Raw genomic sequence first — 19,744 nt, forward strand, 5'->3', positions numbered from 1 at the left:
ATCTTAAACGCTCCTCCTCTCCATCTGTCAGAAACATTTAGTCTTTTCCTTTCTTACCCATACTTGTCTTCATGTCATTAATGATGTCGGTTCCAGACAATCCAACATTCTGCATTCCACCACAACATTCTGCATTCCACCACAACATTCCATGTTCTCCCTGTTTGGTCTGTTATTGTTCATTCCTTTGCAGCCCCTCTCCTCTCTGCTGCAGCAGCATCACTGCACTGACCAGCAGCTCCTGTGTGATTCTCTGTCTCTCCTTCTCTTCTCCCCTCCACTCTCTCCCCTCCTCCTCCTCCTCTCTACTCCATCCATCCACAGGCTGCTGATACAGTGGGCATGCTCAGTGCAGCTCTCTGCAGTGCTGAAGCAAGCAGCTGAGATGGAGATTGATTGTGTTGGGGGCCATGTGGCCTCATGCTGTCAGCAGTATGCAGCAGCCACGGTTGCTTCACAAATGGCACCCTTTTCCCCACAGGGCTCTGGTCAAAAGTAGTGCACTATGTAAGGAAAAAGGTGCCATTTGGGATGCACCCCAGTAGTCTGAGCTGGAGGAGAGGAGAGACAAGACAGTCACTGATACTATCTGATGGGCACTCACATGGAAAGGATCAGGAGCCATTGTTTATGTGTACAGACGCGAGTCGCAACAACACATTGTTTATGTACTGTATATACAGACATGAGTCACAACAACACATTGTTTATGTACTGTATATACAGACACGAGTCACAACAACACATTGTTTATGTACTGTATATACAGACACGAGTCACAACAACACATTGTTTATGTACTGTATATACAGACACGAGTCACAACAACACATTGTTTATGTACTGTATATACAGACACGAGTCACAACAACACATTGTTTATGTACTGTATATACAGACACGAGTCACAACAACACATTGTTTATGTACTGTATATACAGACACGAGTCACAACAACACATTGTTTATGTACTGTATATACAGACACGAGTCACAACAACACATTGTTTATGTACTGTATATACAGACATGAGTCACAACAACACATTGTTTATGTACTGTATATACAGACACGAGTCACAACAACACATTGTTTATGTACTGTATATACAGACACGAGTCACAACAACACATTGTTTATGTACTGTATATACAGACACGAGTCACAACAACACATTGTTTATGTACTGTATATACAGACACGAGTCACAACAACCCATTGTTTATGTGTGCAGACACGAGTCACAACAACACATTGTTTATGTACTGTATATACAGACACGAGTCACAACAACACATTGTTTATGTACTGTATATACAGACACGAGTCACAACAACACATTGTTTATATATCTACAGACACAAGTCACAACAACCCATTGTTTATGTATGTACAGACACGAGTCAAAGCTAAGGACCAAGCTAAGGATCATTGGTTCGATGTTTCTGACAATTACTGTTTCTGTGTGTATACCCAACAACATATTGTCATTTTTGTTAACAAATGATGTACCAGTACACAAATGACTTAAATGACAAACGATGCCAATATCCAAAAAAGGTTCATTCAAGCATCTATTGACTATACGTATTACTCATCCACTACAATGTAAATAAGAACATGAATTAACAGGTAGATATCCTTAGTTAAGTCTGGCCCTATTTATGTTTGGCTGAGCTGGGCTTAGAGCTTTGGGAGGAAGTCTGCAGAAAAGAGCAAGTCTTGTAAAATAGCAGATCGAGGCTGGCGCTGTGCTATCCTGGAGTCCTGGGAATTACAGCAGTTCCGTTCTGCAGTGTCCACTCAGCGTCTCTATCCAATACAGAAATAAATTATTCCTTGGCTTTGAGGAGAAGAAAATCTTAATGCATTTTGGGATGCATCAAACTGAGCATCTATCTGACAACCAAATAGTCATTTATTCACAAGTTAGTCACAAATACAACATAACTTACACAGAGGGTTAACCAATTAGCATCCCGAAATGCATCAAACTGAGCATCTATCTGACAATCAAATAGTCATTTATTCACAAGTTAATCAAAGTACATCACAAATACAACATAACTTACACAGTGGGTTAACCAATTAGCATCCCGAAATCAATGCACAATCCTCCAACTAGTATGGAATATCATTTTATTGGTCGGGTCCACATATTTAGCAGATATTAATGTGGTTGTAGTGAAGAGCTTGTGTTCCTAGTTCCAACAGTGGACTAATATCTAACAATACACACAAATCTAAAAGTAAAAAAATAAAATAAATTAATATTGAAATATTAGGACGAGTAATGTCGGAGTCCAGAGTATAAATGTATATATATATATATACAGTACCAGTCAAATGTTTGGACACACCTACTCATTCCAGGGTTTTTCTTTATTTTTGCTATTTTCTGCATTGTAGAATAAAAGTGAAGACATCACAACTATGAAAAAACACATATGGAATCATGTAGTAACCAAAAAAGTGATAAACAAATCTAAATATATTTTATAATTGAGATTCTTCAAATAGCCTCCCTTTGCTTTGATGACAGTTTTGCACAGTCTTGGCATTCCCTCAACCAGCTTCACCTGGAATGCTTTTCCAACAGTCTTGAAGGAGTTCCCACATAAGCTGAGCACTTGTTGGCTCCTTTTCTTTTACTCAGCGGTCCAACTCATCCCAAACCATCTCAATTTAGTTGCGGTCGGGTCAGGTCATCTGATGCAGCACTCCATCACTCTCCTTCTTGGTCAAATAGCCCTTACACAGCCTGGAGGTGTGTTGGGTCATTGTCCTGTCGAAAAACAAATGATAGTGGGACTAAGCGCAAACCCGATGGGATCGCGTATCACTGCAGAATGCTGTGGTAGCCACGCTGGTTAAATGTGCCTTGAATTCTAAATCACAGACAGTATCACCAGCAAAGCACCACCACACCTCCTCCTCCATGCTTCACAGTGGGAACCACACATGCGGATATAATTTGTTCACCTACTCTGTGTCTCACAAAGACACAGCGGTTGGAACCAAAAATGTCACATTTGGACTCATCAGACCAAAGGACAGATTTCCACTGGTCTAATGTCCATTGCTCGTGTTTCTTGGCCCAAGCAGGTCTCTTTTTCTTACTGGTGTCCATTAGTGGTGGTTTCTTTTCAGCAATTTGACCATGAAGGCCTGATACCCACAGTCTCCTCTGAACAGTTGATGTTGAGATGTGTCTATTACTTTGTAAAACATTTCTTTGGGATGCAATTTCTGAGGCTGGTAACTCTAATAAACTTATCCTCTGCAGCAGAGGTAACTGGGTCTTCCTTTCCCGTGGCAGTCCTCAGGTGAGACAGTTTCATCATAGTGATTTATGGTTTTTGCGACTGCACTTGAAGAAACTTTCAAAGTTCTTGAAATCATCCTGATTGACTGACCTTCATGTCTTAAAGTTAATAATGGACTGTCATTTATCTTTGCTTATTTGAGGGTTCTTGCCATAATATGGGCACACCTGTTCATTGAAATGCATTCCAGGTGACTACCTCATGAAGCTGTTTCAGAGAATGCCAAGAGTGTGCAAAGCTGTCATCAAGGCAAAGGGTGGCCACTTCACCTCATTTGCACAGACTGTATATAGACTTTTCTACTGTATTATTGGCTGAATGTTTTGTTTATTCCATGTGTAACTCTGTGTCGTTGTATCTGTCGAACTGCTTTGCTTTATCTTGGCCAGGTCGCAGTTGTAAATGAGAACTTGTTCTCAACTTGCCTACCTGGTTAAATAAAGGTGAAATGAAAATACATTTAAAAAACTTTGAAGAATCTAAAATCTAAAATATATTTTGATTTGTTTAACAATTTTATTTGGTTACTACATGATTCCATGTGTTATTTCAGAGTTTTGATGTCATCGCTATTATTCTACAATGTATAAAATAGTACCTATAAAGAAGAACCCTTCTTGTATAGACATTATGGACAGTATGTGGATATAATATGTAGTATATCTGAAGAATCAATGAATATAGATCCATAGTGTTAGTGGTGTGAACACTGCAGATGTATCTAGTTAAATCTCACTGTACACAGTAGCTATCTGCTGAGGCTTCAGAATGAACAGGATCCTGAATATGAGGGGACTTAGGGTCGCGTCCCAAATGGCACCCTATTCCCTTTATAGTGCACTACTTTTGACCAGGGCCCATATAGAGCTCTGGTCAAAAGAAATGTGGCTATATCGGGGATAGGGTGCCGTTTGGGACGCGGCCCGACTGTTTTGGTACCCCGGCCATGTACCCTGGCCAACTAAAGTTATCGGCTCTCAGACGTGTCCTTTCTGTCAATGACATTGGGTTCACAGTGAGCATAGTCTAGTACAAGCTGTTTGGTGCTCATCGTAGGACAAGACACTGAAGTCAAGCCAGCCCAGGTTCAACCAGAGTGTGCCCCAAAATGCCACCCTATTCCCAAAATGGGCTCTGATTAAAAGTAGTGCACTACATAGGGAGTAGGGTGATATTTGGGAGGCACCCTCATAGACATAGACAGTAGTAAATGTCTGGAATGCACTTCCATCCTCCTCATAGAGACACCGTTGGGAGGATATTTTCACAGGGTAAGCAGATAGAATCTTTTATAGCCAATTGGTAATGACACTGTCCTGTAAATCAACATCCAGAGATGAGTTAGACTTTCTAACATGCGGAGTGGAAGAGGTTGGGAGTATTAGTGACCCATGACAATCAGTACATACAAGCGTTAGATCCAAGCACTACTCCTTTTGTTGATACTTTAGCAAATCAATATTTTAGCACATAAAATGTTATTAACCTCTGTTACTAATATCATCAATAATGTTTACAGTTTTAGAATTAGACACCAGTGCTTTTTCGACTTGCATAGACGAAAGTACTAGGATAACAGAGCAGAGCCCCCTGGCCATGACAATAAGCTGAACAAGTAGAACAACGCCCTTGACAGTGCACATACACTGGCAACAGCCACCTGTCCCAATGGTGGATCATGTCACCTCCAAATTGGCAGAATGGCATCATTATATGGATCATCTCTTGGAAAGGTCATTGGCCAGTAGGAATTGGAAAGGTCATTGGCCAGTAGGAATTGGAAAGGTCATTGGCCAGTAGGAATTGGAAAGGTTATTGGCCAGTAGGAATTGGAAAGGTCATTGGCCAGTAGGAATTGGAAAGGTCATTGGCCAGTAGGAATTGGAAAGGTTATTGGCCAGTAGGAATTGGAAAGGTCATTGGCCAGTAGGAATTGGAAAGGTAATTGGCCAGTAGGAATTGGAAAGGTCATTGGCTACAGATCAAAGGCAAGCCACAGTGCTAGAATAAGTAGAACAAGCTCGCTCATTTTGAGTGCACCCATGACTTTACCAGTCAAATCGCCATGGTCAGAGGTTCCAGACCGTTCTAGTCGTTCTACTTCTATGAGGCAAGGCCCTGCAGGACAAAATAAATAGACCCTCCATCTCAGCAGCTCTATGTGCACATCATGAGACCACATCAACTTAACAATCAGTCATTATCATGTGTGAGGGACTATTGAACTGTTCAGACAGTCAGTAACTGTTACAGTGATGTTACAGTTTCCCAAACTCCATGCTCGGGACTCCAAGGGGTGCACGTTTTGGGTTTCGCCCAAACACTACAAAGCTTGATGATTAGTTGATTATTTGAATCAGCTGTGTAGTGCTTAGGAAAGAAAGGAAACCCCGGGGTCCTGAGGACTGAGTTTGGGGAAACCCTGACTTACAGTGGTAACAAGTTAAAATGGGGAGTCCAGGTCCTTCAGTTCCAACAGGTACTTGCTAAGTGCCTTCTCAGAGGCCCAGCACCCTACAGCCATGGAGCCCTTCAGGAGCCACTTAAGCAGTCCCACAGTGGCCCCTGGAGAGACAAGGGGAGCCAGAGTCTTGACCCCCACCCTGGGGGCCACCATTTGGGGCAGGCTGAGGGCCACACTGCCCAGGGCCCCGACAGCGTTTCCCGCAAACAGACACACAGTGAGCGAGCAGGAGACGGCAGACAGCGCCAGACAGCGTGACATCAGCATCAACTCGTCCGCTGACAGCCCATCGCAGAGCACCGGGAGGAGAGCTGAGCCAATAAGGAGGATGTTGGCTGTGGTGCGGTCTTCGCTGAGCCACAGGAAGCCGAAGGAGACCAGCGGTGGAGCCAGGACCTCGCCGGCCCACTCCAGGTCCCCCTGTACAGAGGTCAGGTATGGGCTGAAGGAGAGAGGCAGGGTGCCGAGGCCTGAGGAGAGACCGAGCAGAAAGAAACCCACTGCTGGAGCTCTGTGGTCCTACGAGAGAAAGAGGGCGACGAGGGAACAGTCAGGGTGAGGAGAAAGAACGAGTCATGACAATAATCAGTGGCAAAGGGGTTGAGAATGGTTTAATGGTACACAAGAGTTACACTCAAGTGAACACCAATATATCCCAAAATTACCTTGAAGAGCTGATATGCTGTGTACAGGGCAGAGACGGACAGTGTGACGTTGGAACATGCTGTGATCAACTCTGTCAGACAGCCTGCCATTGGACTTGACTCAAATCCAAAGCTACAGTTGGAGGATCACTCTGTTCATTTGATATGAAGAGACTGAGTGGGATTTGTGAAAGAGAATACGTTTTCAGATATCTGCAAGTAAACTGTTGAATACCATACCAAAGTTGAGAAAACACTGTTGAAAGTAAGCTAGTAGTCTTGTCTTGCACCATAGCTATGTGTACAGTGTTAACATTCTAAACATCTATGTTTCAGGTTAGTAGTCACGTTTAGAATGGCCAAAGTCAAGACTGAAACTAATATGTGAGCTGACAAATATCTGTTAACATTCAACCTTACCTGTCTCTGTTCCGCTTGTTTGAACACGTGAGACAAACAGTACCAGGATGTGGGCGTTCCCAGACCGTAAACAACTGCGCATGCTCGGCTCGGCTTCCACCAAATTGGAAAAATATGGCGGCGCTGTTGACAACAGTAACAGAGCAGTGGATACGAGAGAAGCTACATCTAAATCACCATTGCCTTGGTAATATATTTGACACTTAAATTATAGCTTGTAAGTTGGTAGCCTAGATGTATGATTAGTTTGATTTAAAACCAGTTTTAAACTTCCATTAATAGCTCATTAACGCACAGAGACTTTGCTTAGTGCTAACGTTAGCTCGCCTGCTAGGCTAGCTGACAAAACAATGCTTTGAATTTGTCTGGCCACAGGTAGTTCTAGTGAAAGATGGACAACGTTACCATGGGTCTACAACTACCCAACTACTCTACTTTGATTGCTGGCTACTAACATTCATGGCCATTTTACAGCAGATGTGAGATCACTGAGCCTCCCAGGATCATACAAGGAGAAAATCAGACATCTGGGAATCTCACTAAAGAACTTTGTCCGTTTGAAAACCCTGAACCTCTCCTGTAATGCACTAATCTCTGTCGAGGTGAGATGTCTATCAACAGACAAATGTATATACAGTACATGGTGAAATGGTGACTGAAGTCTGAATGTGTAGATGTGTAGATCTGAGTCCGTCCACAATGGTACGCTATTACATATTATTCCCTATATAGTGCACTACTTCTAACCAGGGTTCTGGGCAAAAGTAGTTCACTATGTAGGGAATAGGGCACAATTTGGGACATAGACTGAATGTGTAAGTCACATTTGTTTGGGTGGGTATAATTTGTGGAACGTTCCAACAGGAATCTGGTTTCCAACAAACAACGCATAGTAACATGATCAAGTCACCTCGCTAACTAGCTGCCGAATAGGCATCAACTCACCACGTAGCTTATTCTTCATGTTTGTCCATAGGCTACCAGAGTGAGGACAGACATTTTTTGGAATAAGTGTGGTGATTTAAAAACTTAATGAAATAGCCCACTCCCTACCCGGTATCTTATTCTGCCTCTATACAACTTTATATGTGTTGTTTGTTGGCAACCTTGTTATTTACAAAGTTCTTGGAACAGATTCATGTTGGAACGTTCCACAAATTATCCCCCCCCCCCCCTATTTGTTTCTTTCTATGTTTGTTCATCTATAGGGGGTCCAACACTTGAAGAGGCTGGAGAGGCTGAACTTGTACTACAACAGCATTCCGTCCCTTCAGGAGGTCAAAGTGCTCTGGCAGCTGACTGCTCTGAGAGAGCTGGACCTGAGGCTCAACCCTCTGGCTAAAACAGATCCACACTACCGCCTGTACTTTGTGCACGCACTGTCCAACCTTCGCAGGCTTGGTACCTATAGCTACCATATTTTCATTGTGGGTCCGATTGGCTGTCCAATGACTTTGCTGTTAGATAGTTCTTCTTACCAATCTGACATTTGATGTTTGTTTTATATATATTTTTCTCCTGTAGATGACTGTCCAGTCAGGGACAGTGAGAGAAGAGCTTCAATCATGCATTTCTCCTCAGACTCTGTGCTCGGACCCCAACAGACGAGCTCCTCGGAGACAGACATCACTGACCAGAGGTACTGTACTCTACAGTGTTAGACATCACTGACCAGAGGTACTGTACTCTACAGTATTAGACAGGCATCACTGACCAGAGGTACTGTACTCTACAGTTTTAGACAGACATCACTGACCAGAGGTACTGTACTCTACAGTATTAGACAGGCATCACTGACCAGAGGTACTGTACTCTACAGTTTTAGACAGACATCACTGACCAGAGGTACTGTACTCTACAGTATTAGACAGGCATCACCAGAGGTACTGTACTCTACAGTATTAGACAGGCATCACTGACCAGAGGTACTGTACTCTACAGTTTTAGACAGACATCACTGACCAGAGGTACTGTACTCTACAGTGTTAGACAGACATCACTGACCAGAGGTACTGTACTCTACAGTATTAGACAGACATCACTGACCAGAGGTACTGTACTCTACAGTATTAGACATCAATGACCAGAGGTACTGTACTCTACAGTATTAGACAGGCATCACTGACCAGAGGTACTGTACTCTACAGTATTAGACAGACATCACTGACCAGAGGTACTGTACTCTACAGTATTAGACAGACATCACTGACCAGAGGTACTGTACTCTACAGTATTAGACAGGCATCACTGACCAGATGTACTGTACTCTACAGTATTAGACAGACATCACTGACCAGAGGTACTGTACTCTACAGTATTAGAAAGGCATCACCAGAGGTACTGTACTCTACAGTATTAGACAGACATCACTGACCAGAGGTACTGTACTCTACAGTATTAGACAGACATCACTGACCAGAGGTACTGTACTCTACAGTATTAGACAGGCATCACCAGAGGTACTGTACTCTACAGTATTAGACAGACATCACTGACCAGAGGTACTGTACTCTACAGTATTAGACAGACATCACTGACCAGAGGTACTGTACTCTACAGTATTAGACAGGCATCACCAGAGGTATTGTACTCTACAGTGTTAGACAGACATCACTGACCAGAGGTACTGTACTCTACAGTGTTAATACACCAGATTGCTAATGTCAGGAGGTCTTGTCTGCATTAGATATTGATTTGTATTATTAGAAAACACCTGGAAAGACAAACTTCAGATTTAATTTAACTAGTAAGCTGTTCTTTATGTGGCATTGTTTCCAATAGTGGGTACAGTGATGTTACAGTGTTATAGATTGTATTATACAATATTGTTCTAGTAGTGCTATGTTATGACGTAATGCGTGTTTGGTTGGTGTGTTCCAGGGGCAGTAAGCTGAGAATGGCCTCAGTAAATCGCCTGGCCAAGAAGCTCTCTGTCCTGGATGACAACGATGACATAGTGTTGAACCTTGTCGCTAAGAGCAACTGGGACCAAAGTGAACCTCTGTTCCTGACTGGCTCCTCCCACAAGGAGCCAGAGTCCCAGCTCTATCATCAGATCAGAGAGGAGTGTGAGTTTATGTTGTTTGATCACAGAATAGTACATCATTTGTTTTACATTGACAAATGACAGTATGAAGTGGTGAGCGTGATGTACACCATGACTGTTAATGTAGGGACAGTCCACCAGGGGGAGACAAATGTTCTTATTTTTTCCCTAGGAACATGGGGAATTTTTGCTCATTTATGGCAAGATTTCAGAGATTTAGTCTTAATTGATTTCATTCAGTACTTGATGAATTGTATGTTTAACTAGTTACATTTATAGTCAACTTTTTTCAAGTGAGCAAACAAGCCTTCAGTATAAAATGTGATTATTTTATTTTCATTATGATCAGCTTGTCATTCCCAGTCCAATGGTCAACGTTTAAGAGAAGGATCTCGAAGGAAAGGTTCTTCCTCCTCGTTGAAAACGTCAGAGGGGCCGAGGGTAACCTTTAACCCCTGCATAGAGAAACACAGCGGGACTAGCTCTGGACGGGAGGAGCGAGAGAAACTCCCCAAACACCTGAGAGTCACAGCCAAGGGCCACTTCACCCCTCACCCTGGTGAGGTGACACTGAATATCCTCTCTGTCACCGCTGTCACACAAATCAGATGGCATGAATGGCCTAATACAACATTCTGAGTGTTTTGCACTGGCTTCCTCTTCCTTTAGATAAAGTTGACCAGCAGAAGTCTTCCTTAGTGAAGATCCGCCCCCCCAGTCCAAGAAGTCCCTGTCCCAGTAGATCTGATGCCACCAACCCCATCCTGCACCCTCCCAGACTGTCCTACCATAACACCCAGCAGACAGCAGGGGGCTCCACCTCACCACAGAAACAAGCCAAGCAACAGAAGGTGAGACGTTTCAGAGAGAGAACCCACTTATCCCTACCGTACCATTCATCCACCCTAGAGAAAACCCACCTATCCCTACAGTACCATTCATCCACCCTAGAGAAAACCCACCTATCCCTACAGTACCATTCATCATAGAGAAAACCCACCTATCCCTACTGTACCATTCATCCACCCTAGAGAAAACCCACCTATCCCTACAGTACCATTTATCCACCCTAGAGAAAACCCACCTATCCCTACTGTACCATTCATCCACCCTAGAGAAAACCCACCTATCCCTACAGTACCATTCATTCATCATAGAGAAAACCCACCTATCCCTACAGTACCATTCATCCACCCTAGAGAAAACCCACCTATCCCTACTGTACCATTCATCCACCCTAGAGAAAACCCACCTATCCCTACCGTACCATTCATCCACCCTAGAGAAAACACACCTATCCCTATAGTACCATTCATCCACCCTAGCGAAAACCCACCTATCCCTACAGTACCATTCATTCATAGAGAAAACCCACCTATCCCTACAGTACCATTCATCCACCATAGAGAAAACCCACCTATCCCTACTGTACCATTCATTATAGATCTTACTGTTCATTATAACCAGTCTTTTTTGTAATTGTATCAAATCTGTCTCCTAGGGAAGCTATAGGAAACCAATGGAGATGCTGCTGAGCCTAGTGAACAAGCACTGGACAGGGGAGAGGCCTCTGCACCATGACAACAACTTCCTCTGTGAGTATGAAACCCCCATGTACTGTGTAGCTTACCTGCTTAATGGAGAATCTGTCCCTAATAGTATGTATCTGACCTGCCTCCAGCTCAGGCAGTCCAGATCCTGTCCATGATGGAACGAGACGTCTCCAGTGGAGAAGCCGAGGTCAGGACGTTGAGAGGGAACGTGGAAGAGCTGAAGGAGCAGGCAGAGATACGAGACCAAGACCACAGGACAGAGACCCATAGACTAACTACACAGCTGGAGGAAGCACACATGTCTGTTGTAAGATTCAGACTGTTCAAAGCAGCATAGTCGATGATATTACCTCATGTTTGAAAAGGCACGAGACCCTGACTCCACAAAGAGTTAAGAATAAATGGATGGATGGAATTATCTTCAATGTCTGATTGATTGATTGATTGATTGATTGATTGCAGGACAGTTTGAATGAGCAGCTGAGGATACTATTGGAGGATAACGTCTCTCTACAGAAGCAGATGATCAGATTAGAAAAACAATATCTCAACTCTATGATGAAAAGTTCACCCGACACTGAGATATGTGGTGAGTGAAAAAGCAGCAGCTTTTTGATATTCCTGGTCAGTGGTCACTATACTGGGCAGAATCTGACCATGACATAGAGCACGTGTAACCATGACATAGACATAGAGCACGTGTAACCGTGACATAGACATAGAGCACGTGTAACCGTGACATAGACATAGAGCACGTGTAACCATGACATAGACATAGAGCACGTGTAACCATGACATAGACATAGAGCACGTGTAACCATGACATAGACATAGAGCACGTGTAACCGTGACATAGAGCACGTGTAACCATGACATAGAGCACGTGTAACCATGACATAGAGCACGTGTAACCATGACATAGAGCACGTGTAACCGTGACGCAGAGCACGTGTAATCGTGACGTAGAGCACGTGTAACCGTGACGTAGAGCACGTGTAACCGTGACGCAGAGCACGTGTAATCGTGACGTAGAGCACGTGTAACCGTGACATAGAGCACGTGTAACCGTGACGCAGAGCACGTGTAATCGTGACGTAGAGCACGTGTAACCGTGACGCAGAGCACGTGTAACCGTGACGCAGAGCACGTGTAATCGTGACGTAGAGCACGTGTAACCGTGACATAGAGCACGTGTAACCATGACATAGAGCACGTGTAACCGTGACGTAGAGCACGTGTAACCATGACATAGAGCACGTGTAACCATGACATAGAGCACGTGTAACCGTGACGTAGAGCACGTGTAACCATGACATAGAGCACGTGTAACCATGACACAGAGCACGTGTAACCGTGACACAGAGCACGTGTAACCGTGACACAGAGCACGTGTAACCATGACATAGAGCACGTGTAACCATGACACAGAGCACGTGTAACCATGACACAGAGCACGTGTAACCATGACATAGAGCACGTGTAACCATGACACAGAGCACGTGTAACCGTGACACAGAGCACGTGTAACCGTGACACAGAGCACGTGTAACCGTGACACAGAGCACGTGTAACCATGACACAGAGCACGTGTAACCGAATGCAAGATGTTCCATAAATCTCTTAAGAGTCGTACAAGTTAAACATGCATATCTCAAGGCGGTGTTCACCACATGACGGATTGGATTGGATTTCAGTCTGTTGTTATATCCGTTGATGTTGCAAGTCAATGTGCATTTGTATTGCTGAAGCGTTAGCATCATATGCTAACCGTGGTCCATGTAGATCTGTATTGCTGCTAGCATCATGTGCTAACTAACTGTGGTCCATGTGGATCTTGTATTGCTGCTAGCATCATGTGCTAACTGTGGCCCATGTGGATCTGTATTGCTGCTAGCATCATGTGCTAACTAACCGTGGTCCATGTAGATCTGTATTGCTGCTAGCATCATGTGCTAACTAACTGTGGTCCATGTGGATCTGTATTGCTGCTAGCATCATGTGCTAACTGTGGCCCATGTGGATCTGTATTGCTGCTAGCATCATGTGCTAACTAACTGTGGTCCATGTGGATCTGTATTGCTGCTAGCATCATGTACTAACTGTGGTCCATGTGGATCTGTATTGCTGCTAGCATCATGTGCTAACCGTGGCCCATGTGGATCTGTATTGCTGCTAGCATCATGTACTAACCGTGGCCCATGTGGATCTGTATTGCTGCTAGCATCATGTGCTAACTAACTGTGGCCCATGTGAATCTGTATTGCTGCTAGCATCATGTACTAACTGTGGCCCATGTGAATCTGTATTGCTGCTAGCATCATGTGCTAACTGTGGCCCATGTGGATCTGTAATGCTGAAGCGTTAGCATCATATGCTAAACGTGGTCCATGTAGATCTGTATTGCTGCTAGCATCGTGTGCTAACTAACTGTGGTCCATGTGGATCTGTATTGCTGCTAGCATCATGTGCTAACTGTGGCCCATGTGGATCTGTATTGCTGCTAGCATCATGTGCTAACTAACTGTGGTCCATGTGGATCTGTATTGCTGCTAGCATCATGTACTAACTGTGGTCCATGTGGATCTGTATTGCTGCTAGCATCATGTGCTAACCGTGGCCCATGTGGATCTGTATTGCTGCTAGCATCATGTACTAACCGTGGCCCATGTGGATCTGTATTGCTGCTAGCATCATGTGCTAACTAACTGTGGCCCATGTGAATCTGTATTGCTGCTAGCATCATGTACTAACTGTGGCCCATGTGAATCTGTATTGCTGCTAGCATCATGTGCTAACTGTGGCCCATGTGGATCTGTAATGCTGAAGCGTTAGCATCATATGCTAAACGTGGTCCATGTAGATCTGTATTGCTGCTAGCATCGTGTGCTAACTAACTGTGGTCCATGTGGATCTGTATTGCTGCTAGCATCATGTGCTAACTGTGGCCCATGTGGATCTGTATTGCTGCTAGCATCATGTGCTAACTAACTGTGGCCCATGTGAATCTGTATTGCTGCTAGCATCATGTACTAACTGTGGTCCATGTGGATCTGTATTGCTGCTAGCATCATGTGCTAACTGTGGCCCATGTGGATCTGTATTGCTGCTAGCATCATGTACTAACCGTGGCCCATGTGGATCTGTATTGCTGCTAGCATCATGTGCTAACTAACTGTGGTCCATGTGAATCTATATTGCTGCTAGCATCATGTACTAACTGTGGCCCATGTGAATCTGTATTGCTGCTAGCATCATGTGCTAACTGTGGCCCATGTGGATCTGTAATGCTGAAGCGTTAGCATCATATGCTAAACGTGGTCCATGTAGATCTGTATTGCTGCTAGCATCGTGTGCTAACTAACTGTGGTCCATGTGGATCTGTATTGCTGCTAGCATCATGTGCTAACTGTGGCCCATGTGGATCTGTATTGCTGCTAGCATCATGTGCTAACTAACTGTGGTCCATGTGGATGTGTATTGCTGCTAGCATCATGTGCTAACCGTGGCCCATGTGAATCTGTATTGCTGCTAGCATCATGTACTAACTGTGGTCCATGTGGATCTGTATTGCTGCTAGCATCATGTGCTAACTGTGGCCCATGTGAATCTGTATTGCTGCTAGCATCATGTGCTAACTGTGGCCCATGTGGATCTGTATTGCTGCTAGCATCATGTACTAACTAACCGTGGCCCATGTGGATCTGTATTTCTGCTAGCATCATGTACTAACTAACCGTGGCCCATGTGGATCTGTATTGCTGCTAGCATCATGTGCTAACTAACTGTGGCCCATGTGAATCTGTATTTCTGCTAGCATCATGTGCTAACTAACCGTGGTCCATGTGGATCTGTATTTCTGCTAGCATCATGTGCTAACCGTGGTTCATGTGGATCTGTATTGCTGCTAGCTTCATGTGCTAACTAACTGTGGTCCATGTGTTCTTCTCTCCAGAGAAACAGGCAGAGGTGGATGAGCTGAGGAAGAAGGTATCAGAGCTGAGGGAGAAGGTTGAGGAGGGGGAGAGAGTCAAGGAGCTGGCAGGTATGCTGCAGGAGAACCATAGGTAAGCACACACTACACTACACTATGTCCAGTATCACCTGGTGCTAAGAAAAACATTCAACCACTCTAGGGACAGTAAAAGTCCTTGACTCTTAGGATAATACAAATCTTAACACGGTCTGACTAAAAGCAACCTAATGAGACATTCATTACAGGAGATGCCAGATTATTTGTTCTAGTATAAAGATAAAGGCCATACCCCAATGGGTGAAGAAAGTGCTTGTTAGTGTTTGTGACTAAATGGTGTTGTGTTTGTGCTTCAGGTCACTGGTTGCAACTAATGAGCATTTGCTGAGTGAATTGGAGAGGACTGGGAGACGGCTCTGAGTAGGAGAGGGAGGGGCAGCTACACGTCACAACTACAACAACTAGAGAACTGGAGGAGACTAGGAGACGGCTCTGAGGAGCTACACGTCACAACTACAACAACTAGAGAACTGGAGGAGACTAGGAGACGGCTCTGAGGAGCTACACATCACAACTACAACAACTAGAGAACTGGAGGAGACTAGGAGACGACTCTGAGGAGCTACACATCACAACTACAACAACTAGAGAGAACTGGAGGAGACTAGGAGACGACTCTGAGGAGCTACACGTCACAACTACAACAACTAGAGAACTGGAGGAGACTAGGAGACGACTCTGAGGAGCTACACATCACAACAACTAGAGAGAACTGGAGGAGACTAGGAGACGGCTCTGAGGGGTACACGTCACAACTACAACAACTAGAGAGAACTGGAGGAGACTAGGAGACGGCTCTGAGGAGCTACACATCACAACAACTAGAGAGAACTGGAGGAGACGGCTCTGAGGAGCTACACATCACAACAACTAGAGAGAACTGGAGGAGACTAGGAGACTACTCTGAGGAGCTACACATCACAACAACTAGAGAGAACTGGAGGAGACTAGGAGACGGCTCTGAGGGGTACACGTCACAACTACAACAACTAGAGAGAACTGGAGGAGACTAGGAGACGGCTCTGAGGAGCTACACATCACAACAACTAGAGAGAACTGGAGGAGACGGCTCTGAGGAGCTACACATCACAACAACTAGAGAGAACTGGAGGAGACTAGGAGACTACTCTGAGGAGCTACACATCACAACAACTAGAGAGAACTGGAGGAGACTAGGAGACGACTCTGAGGAGCTACACGTCACAACTACAACAACTAGAGAACTGGAGGAGACTAGGAGACGACTCTGAGGAGCTACACATCACAACAACTAGAGAGAACTGGAGGAGACTAGGAGACGACTCTGAGGAGCTACACATCACAACTACAACAACTAGAGAACTGGAGGAGACTAGGAGACGGCTCTGAGGAGCTACACATCACAACTACAACAACTAGAGAACTGGAGGAGACTAGGAGACGACTCTGAGGAGCTACACATCACAACAACTAGAGAGAACTGGAGGAGACTAGGAGACGGCTCTGAGGAGCTACACATCACAACAACTAGAGAGAACTGGAGGAGACTAGGAGACGACTCTGAGGAGCTACACGTCACAACTACAACAACTAGAGAACTGGAGGAGACCAGGAGACGACTCTGAGGAGCTACACGTCACAACTACAACAACTAGAGAGAACTGGAGGAGACTAGGAGACGTGTAGCTCCTCAGAGACGTCACAACTACAACAACTAGCAGGCCCACAACTACAACACCAGGGCCACATTCCGTAGGTAAACGTTATGGAACATTGCAAATAGAAATGTCATGAATAGAGCCAATTCCTTACTCTACATGATGTCAGAGAGGAATGTTTGTTCTACATTTCTATCTGAACGTTCCAGAACGTTGTCCTGCTGAACGAGCACCAGCACCAGATTCTCTTATTTTAGCTCTATATACACTGCTGCCAACATTTACACTGTTCTTCTGATGCTCCGGGATGAATGTTGAGCAGGTAAACTGGTCTCTAACTCTGATCTCATTTTTTACTTCTGTGGTTTTACTGTGTCCACTATCCACACCTTTACACTGTTCCTTACTGACTGTATCCACACCTTTACACTGTTCCTTACTGACTGTATCCACACCTTTACACTGTTCCTTACTGACTGTATCCACACCTTTACACTGTTCCTTACTGACTGTATCCACACCTTTACACTGTTCCTTACTGACTGTATCCACACCTTTACACTGTTCCTTACTGACTGTATCCACACCTTTACACTACTCCTTACTGACTGTATCCACACCTTTACACTGTTCCTTACTGACTGTATCCACACCTTTACACTGTTCCTTACTGACTGTATCCACACCTTTACACTACTCCTTACTGACTGTATCCACACCTTTACACTGTTCCTTACTGACTGTATCCACACCTTTACACTGTTCCTTACTGACTGTATCCACACCTTTACACTGTTCCTTACTGACTGTATCCACACCTTTACACTGTTCCTGACTGACTGTATCCACACCTTTACACTGTTCCTGACTGACTCTATCCACACCTTTACACTGTTCCTTACTGACTGTATCCACACCTTTATACTGTTCCTTACTGACTGTATCCACACCTTTACACTGTTCCTTACTGACTGTATCCACACCTTTACACTGTTCCTTACTGACTGTATCCACACCTTTACACTGTTCCTTACTGACTGTATCCACACCTTTACACTGCACATTGAATCTCAATATTTATGACTCTAGACATGTTTAAATGATAAAGTATTTATTGTGTTCACGCTGTTTCTGCCTCTGTGTTTATGGAAACTGAAGTGGGGAAATGGCTTCTTCACTAAACACAATGCTGCTTGAGGTCAGTTCTAGCAAGTAAAGCCTGTCTTGGTAGAACATATTGTGGGGATAATATATTAACATATTAATGAGGAGAGAACAGGCATGGTGTTCATCACAAATGGCACCCTATTCCCTATACAATTGTATGGAAGGATTTCGTCCAGACGGGATGTAATAACATACAACTGATCCTCTCAATAAGTCATCAGATCAGTAGAGGAGACAAGTGATCCTCTCAATAAGTAATCAGATCAGTAGAGGAGACAACTGATCCTCTCAATAAGTCATCAGATCAGTAGAGGAGACAACTGATCCTCTCAATAAGTAATCAGATCAGTAGAGGAGACAACTGATCCTCTCAATAAGTAATCAGATCAGTAGAGGAGACAGATCAGTAGAGACAACTGATCCTCTCAATAAGTAATCAGATCAGTAGAGGAGACAACTGATCCTCTCAATAAGTAATCAGATCAGTAGAGACAGCTGATCCTCTCAATAAGTAATCAGATCAGTAGAGGAGACAACTGATCCTCTCAATAAGTAATCAGATCAGTAGAGGAGACAACTGATCCTCTCAATAAGTAATCAGATCAGTAGAGGAGACAACTGATCCTCTCAATAAGTAATCAGATCAGTAGAGGAGACAACTGATCCTCTCAATAAGTAATCAGATCAGTAGAGGAGACAACTGATCCTCTCAATAAGTAATCAGATCAGTAGAGGAGACAACTGATCCTCTCAATAAGTAATCAGATCAGTAGAGGAGACAGATCAGTAGAGACAACTGATCCTCTCAATAAGTAATCAGATCAGTAGAGGAGACAGATCAGTAGAGACAACTGATCCTCTCAATAAGTAATCAGATCAGTAGAGGAGACAACTGATCCTCTCAATAAGTAATCAGATCAGTAGAGGAGACAGCTGATCCTCAATAAGTAATCAGATCAGTAGAGGAGACAACTGATCCTCTCAATAAGTAATCAGATCAGTAGAGGAGACAGCTGATCCTCAATAAGTAATCAGATCAGTAGAGGAGACAACTGATCCTCTCAATAAGTAATCAGATCAGTAGAGGAGACAGCTGATCCTCTCAGTAAGTCATCAGATCAGTAGAGGAGACAGCTGATCCTCTCAGTAAGTCATCAGATCAGTAGAGGAGACAACTGATCCTCTCAATAAGTAATCAGATCAGTAGAGGAGACAGCTGATCCTCTCAGTAAGTCATCAGATCAGTAGAGGAGACAACTGATCCTCTCAATAAGTCATCAGATCAGTAGAGGAGACAGCTGATCCTCTCAGTAAGTCATCAGATCAGTAGAGGAGACAACTGATCCTCTCAATAAGTCATCAGATCAGTAGAGGAGACAGCTGATCCTCTCAGTAAGTCATCAGATCAGTAGAGGAGACAACTGATCCTCTCAATAAGTAATCAGATCAGTAGAGG

The 19,744-nt window shown here is 44.0% G+C and overlaps 3 protein-coding genes across 8 annotated transcripts in view; 1 reads left to right on the forward strand and 2 right to left on the reverse strand.

Annotated features, from left to right (window-relative positions):
* Nucleotides 1–320, reverse strand: part of LOC149984348 (kinesin-like protein KIFC3) — a 30,937-nt gene extending 30,617 nt beyond the window's left edge. Inside the window, exon 1 of one of the 2 annotated variants that reach the window (XM_090220597.1) lies at nucleotides 58–320. The gene's annotated coding sequence lies outside the window, so the exon portion shown is untranslated. The remainder of the gene's footprint in view (nucleotides 1–57) is intronic. The other variant, XM_090220606.1, reaches the window with a different exon arrangement.
* A 1,803-nt stretch (nucleotides 321–2,123) lies between these two features.
* On the reverse strand, nucleotides 2,124–6,927 carry LOC149984349 (transmembrane protein 276-like). The gene is made up of 3 exons (XM_090220638.1): nucleotides 6,856–6,927; nucleotides 6,457–6,609; nucleotides 2,124–6,310 (listed from the first exon to the last, which is right to left on the reverse strand). Exons 2-3 carry the CDS (start codon nucleotides 6,544–6,546, stop codon nucleotides 5,771–5,773), a joined length of 630 nt encoding a protein of 209 aa, XP_090076764.1. The 5' UTR covers nucleotides 6,547–6,609; nucleotides 6,856–6,927; the 3' UTR covers nucleotides 2,124–5,770.
* On the forward strand, nucleotides 6,919–18,244 carry LOC110505806 (centrosomal protein of 72 kDa). Of its 5 annotated transcripts, none has more exons than XM_090220618.1 (12): nucleotides 6,919–7,042; nucleotides 7,330–7,457; nucleotides 8,064–8,256; nucleotides 8,380–8,494; nucleotides 9,736–9,923; nucleotides 10,251–10,460; nucleotides 10,571–10,752; nucleotides 11,403–11,496; nucleotides 11,583–11,761; nucleotides 11,917–12,043; nucleotides 15,407–15,518; nucleotides 15,781–18,244. In XM_090220618.1, the coding sequence occupies exons 1-12, from the start codon at nucleotides 6,970–6,972 to the stop codon at nucleotides 15,842–15,844; spliced, it is 1,665 nt and encodes a 554-aa protein (XP_090076744.1). In that variant the 5' UTR covers nucleotides 6,919–6,969; the 3' UTR covers nucleotides 15,845–18,244. The 5 variants fall into 5 exon arrangements, with proteins under 5 accessions (XP_090076744.1, XP_090076753.1, XP_090076748.1 ...); XM_090220627.1 differs by having other exon boundaries at nucleotides 8,437–8,494; XM_090220622.1 differs by having other exon boundaries at nucleotides 6,937–7,042; nucleotides 7,333–7,457.
* Nucleotides 18,245–19,744: the final 1,500 nt, after the last annotated feature.

Source organism: Oncorhynchus mykiss, chromosome 3 (genome assembly GCF_057628025.1).
Source record: "Oncorhynchus mykiss isolate SJ-2025 chromosome 3, ASM5762802v1, whole genome shotgun sequence".
Taxonomy (NCBI): Eukaryota; Metazoa; Chordata; class Actinopteri; order Salmoniformes; family Salmonidae; genus Oncorhynchus; species Oncorhynchus mykiss.

Excerpts from the sequence above, each read along its gene's own strand:
- LOC149984349 (XM_090220638.1), bottom strand. The coding sequence starts at position 6,546 with ATGGCAGGCTGTCTGACAGAGTTGATCACAGCATGTTCCAACGTCACA. Across the intron at positions 6,311-6,456 it reads CAGCATATCAGCTCTTCAAG|GACCACAGAGCTCCAGCAGT; the intron begins GTAATTTTGGGA and ends TTTCTCTCGTAG.
- LOC110505806 (XM_090220618.1), top strand. The coding sequence starts at position 6,970 with ATGGCGGCGCTGTTGACAACAGTAACAGAGCAGTGGATACGAGAGAAG. Across the intron at positions 7,458-8,063 it reads ATGCACTAATCTCTGTCGAG|GGGGTCCAACACTTGAAGAG; the intron begins GTGAGATGTCTA and ends GTTCATCTATAG. Across the intron at positions 8,257-8,379 it reads GTCCAACCTTCGCAGGCTTG|ATGACTGTCCAGTCAGGGAC; the intron begins GTACCTATAGCT and ends TTTCTCCTGTAG.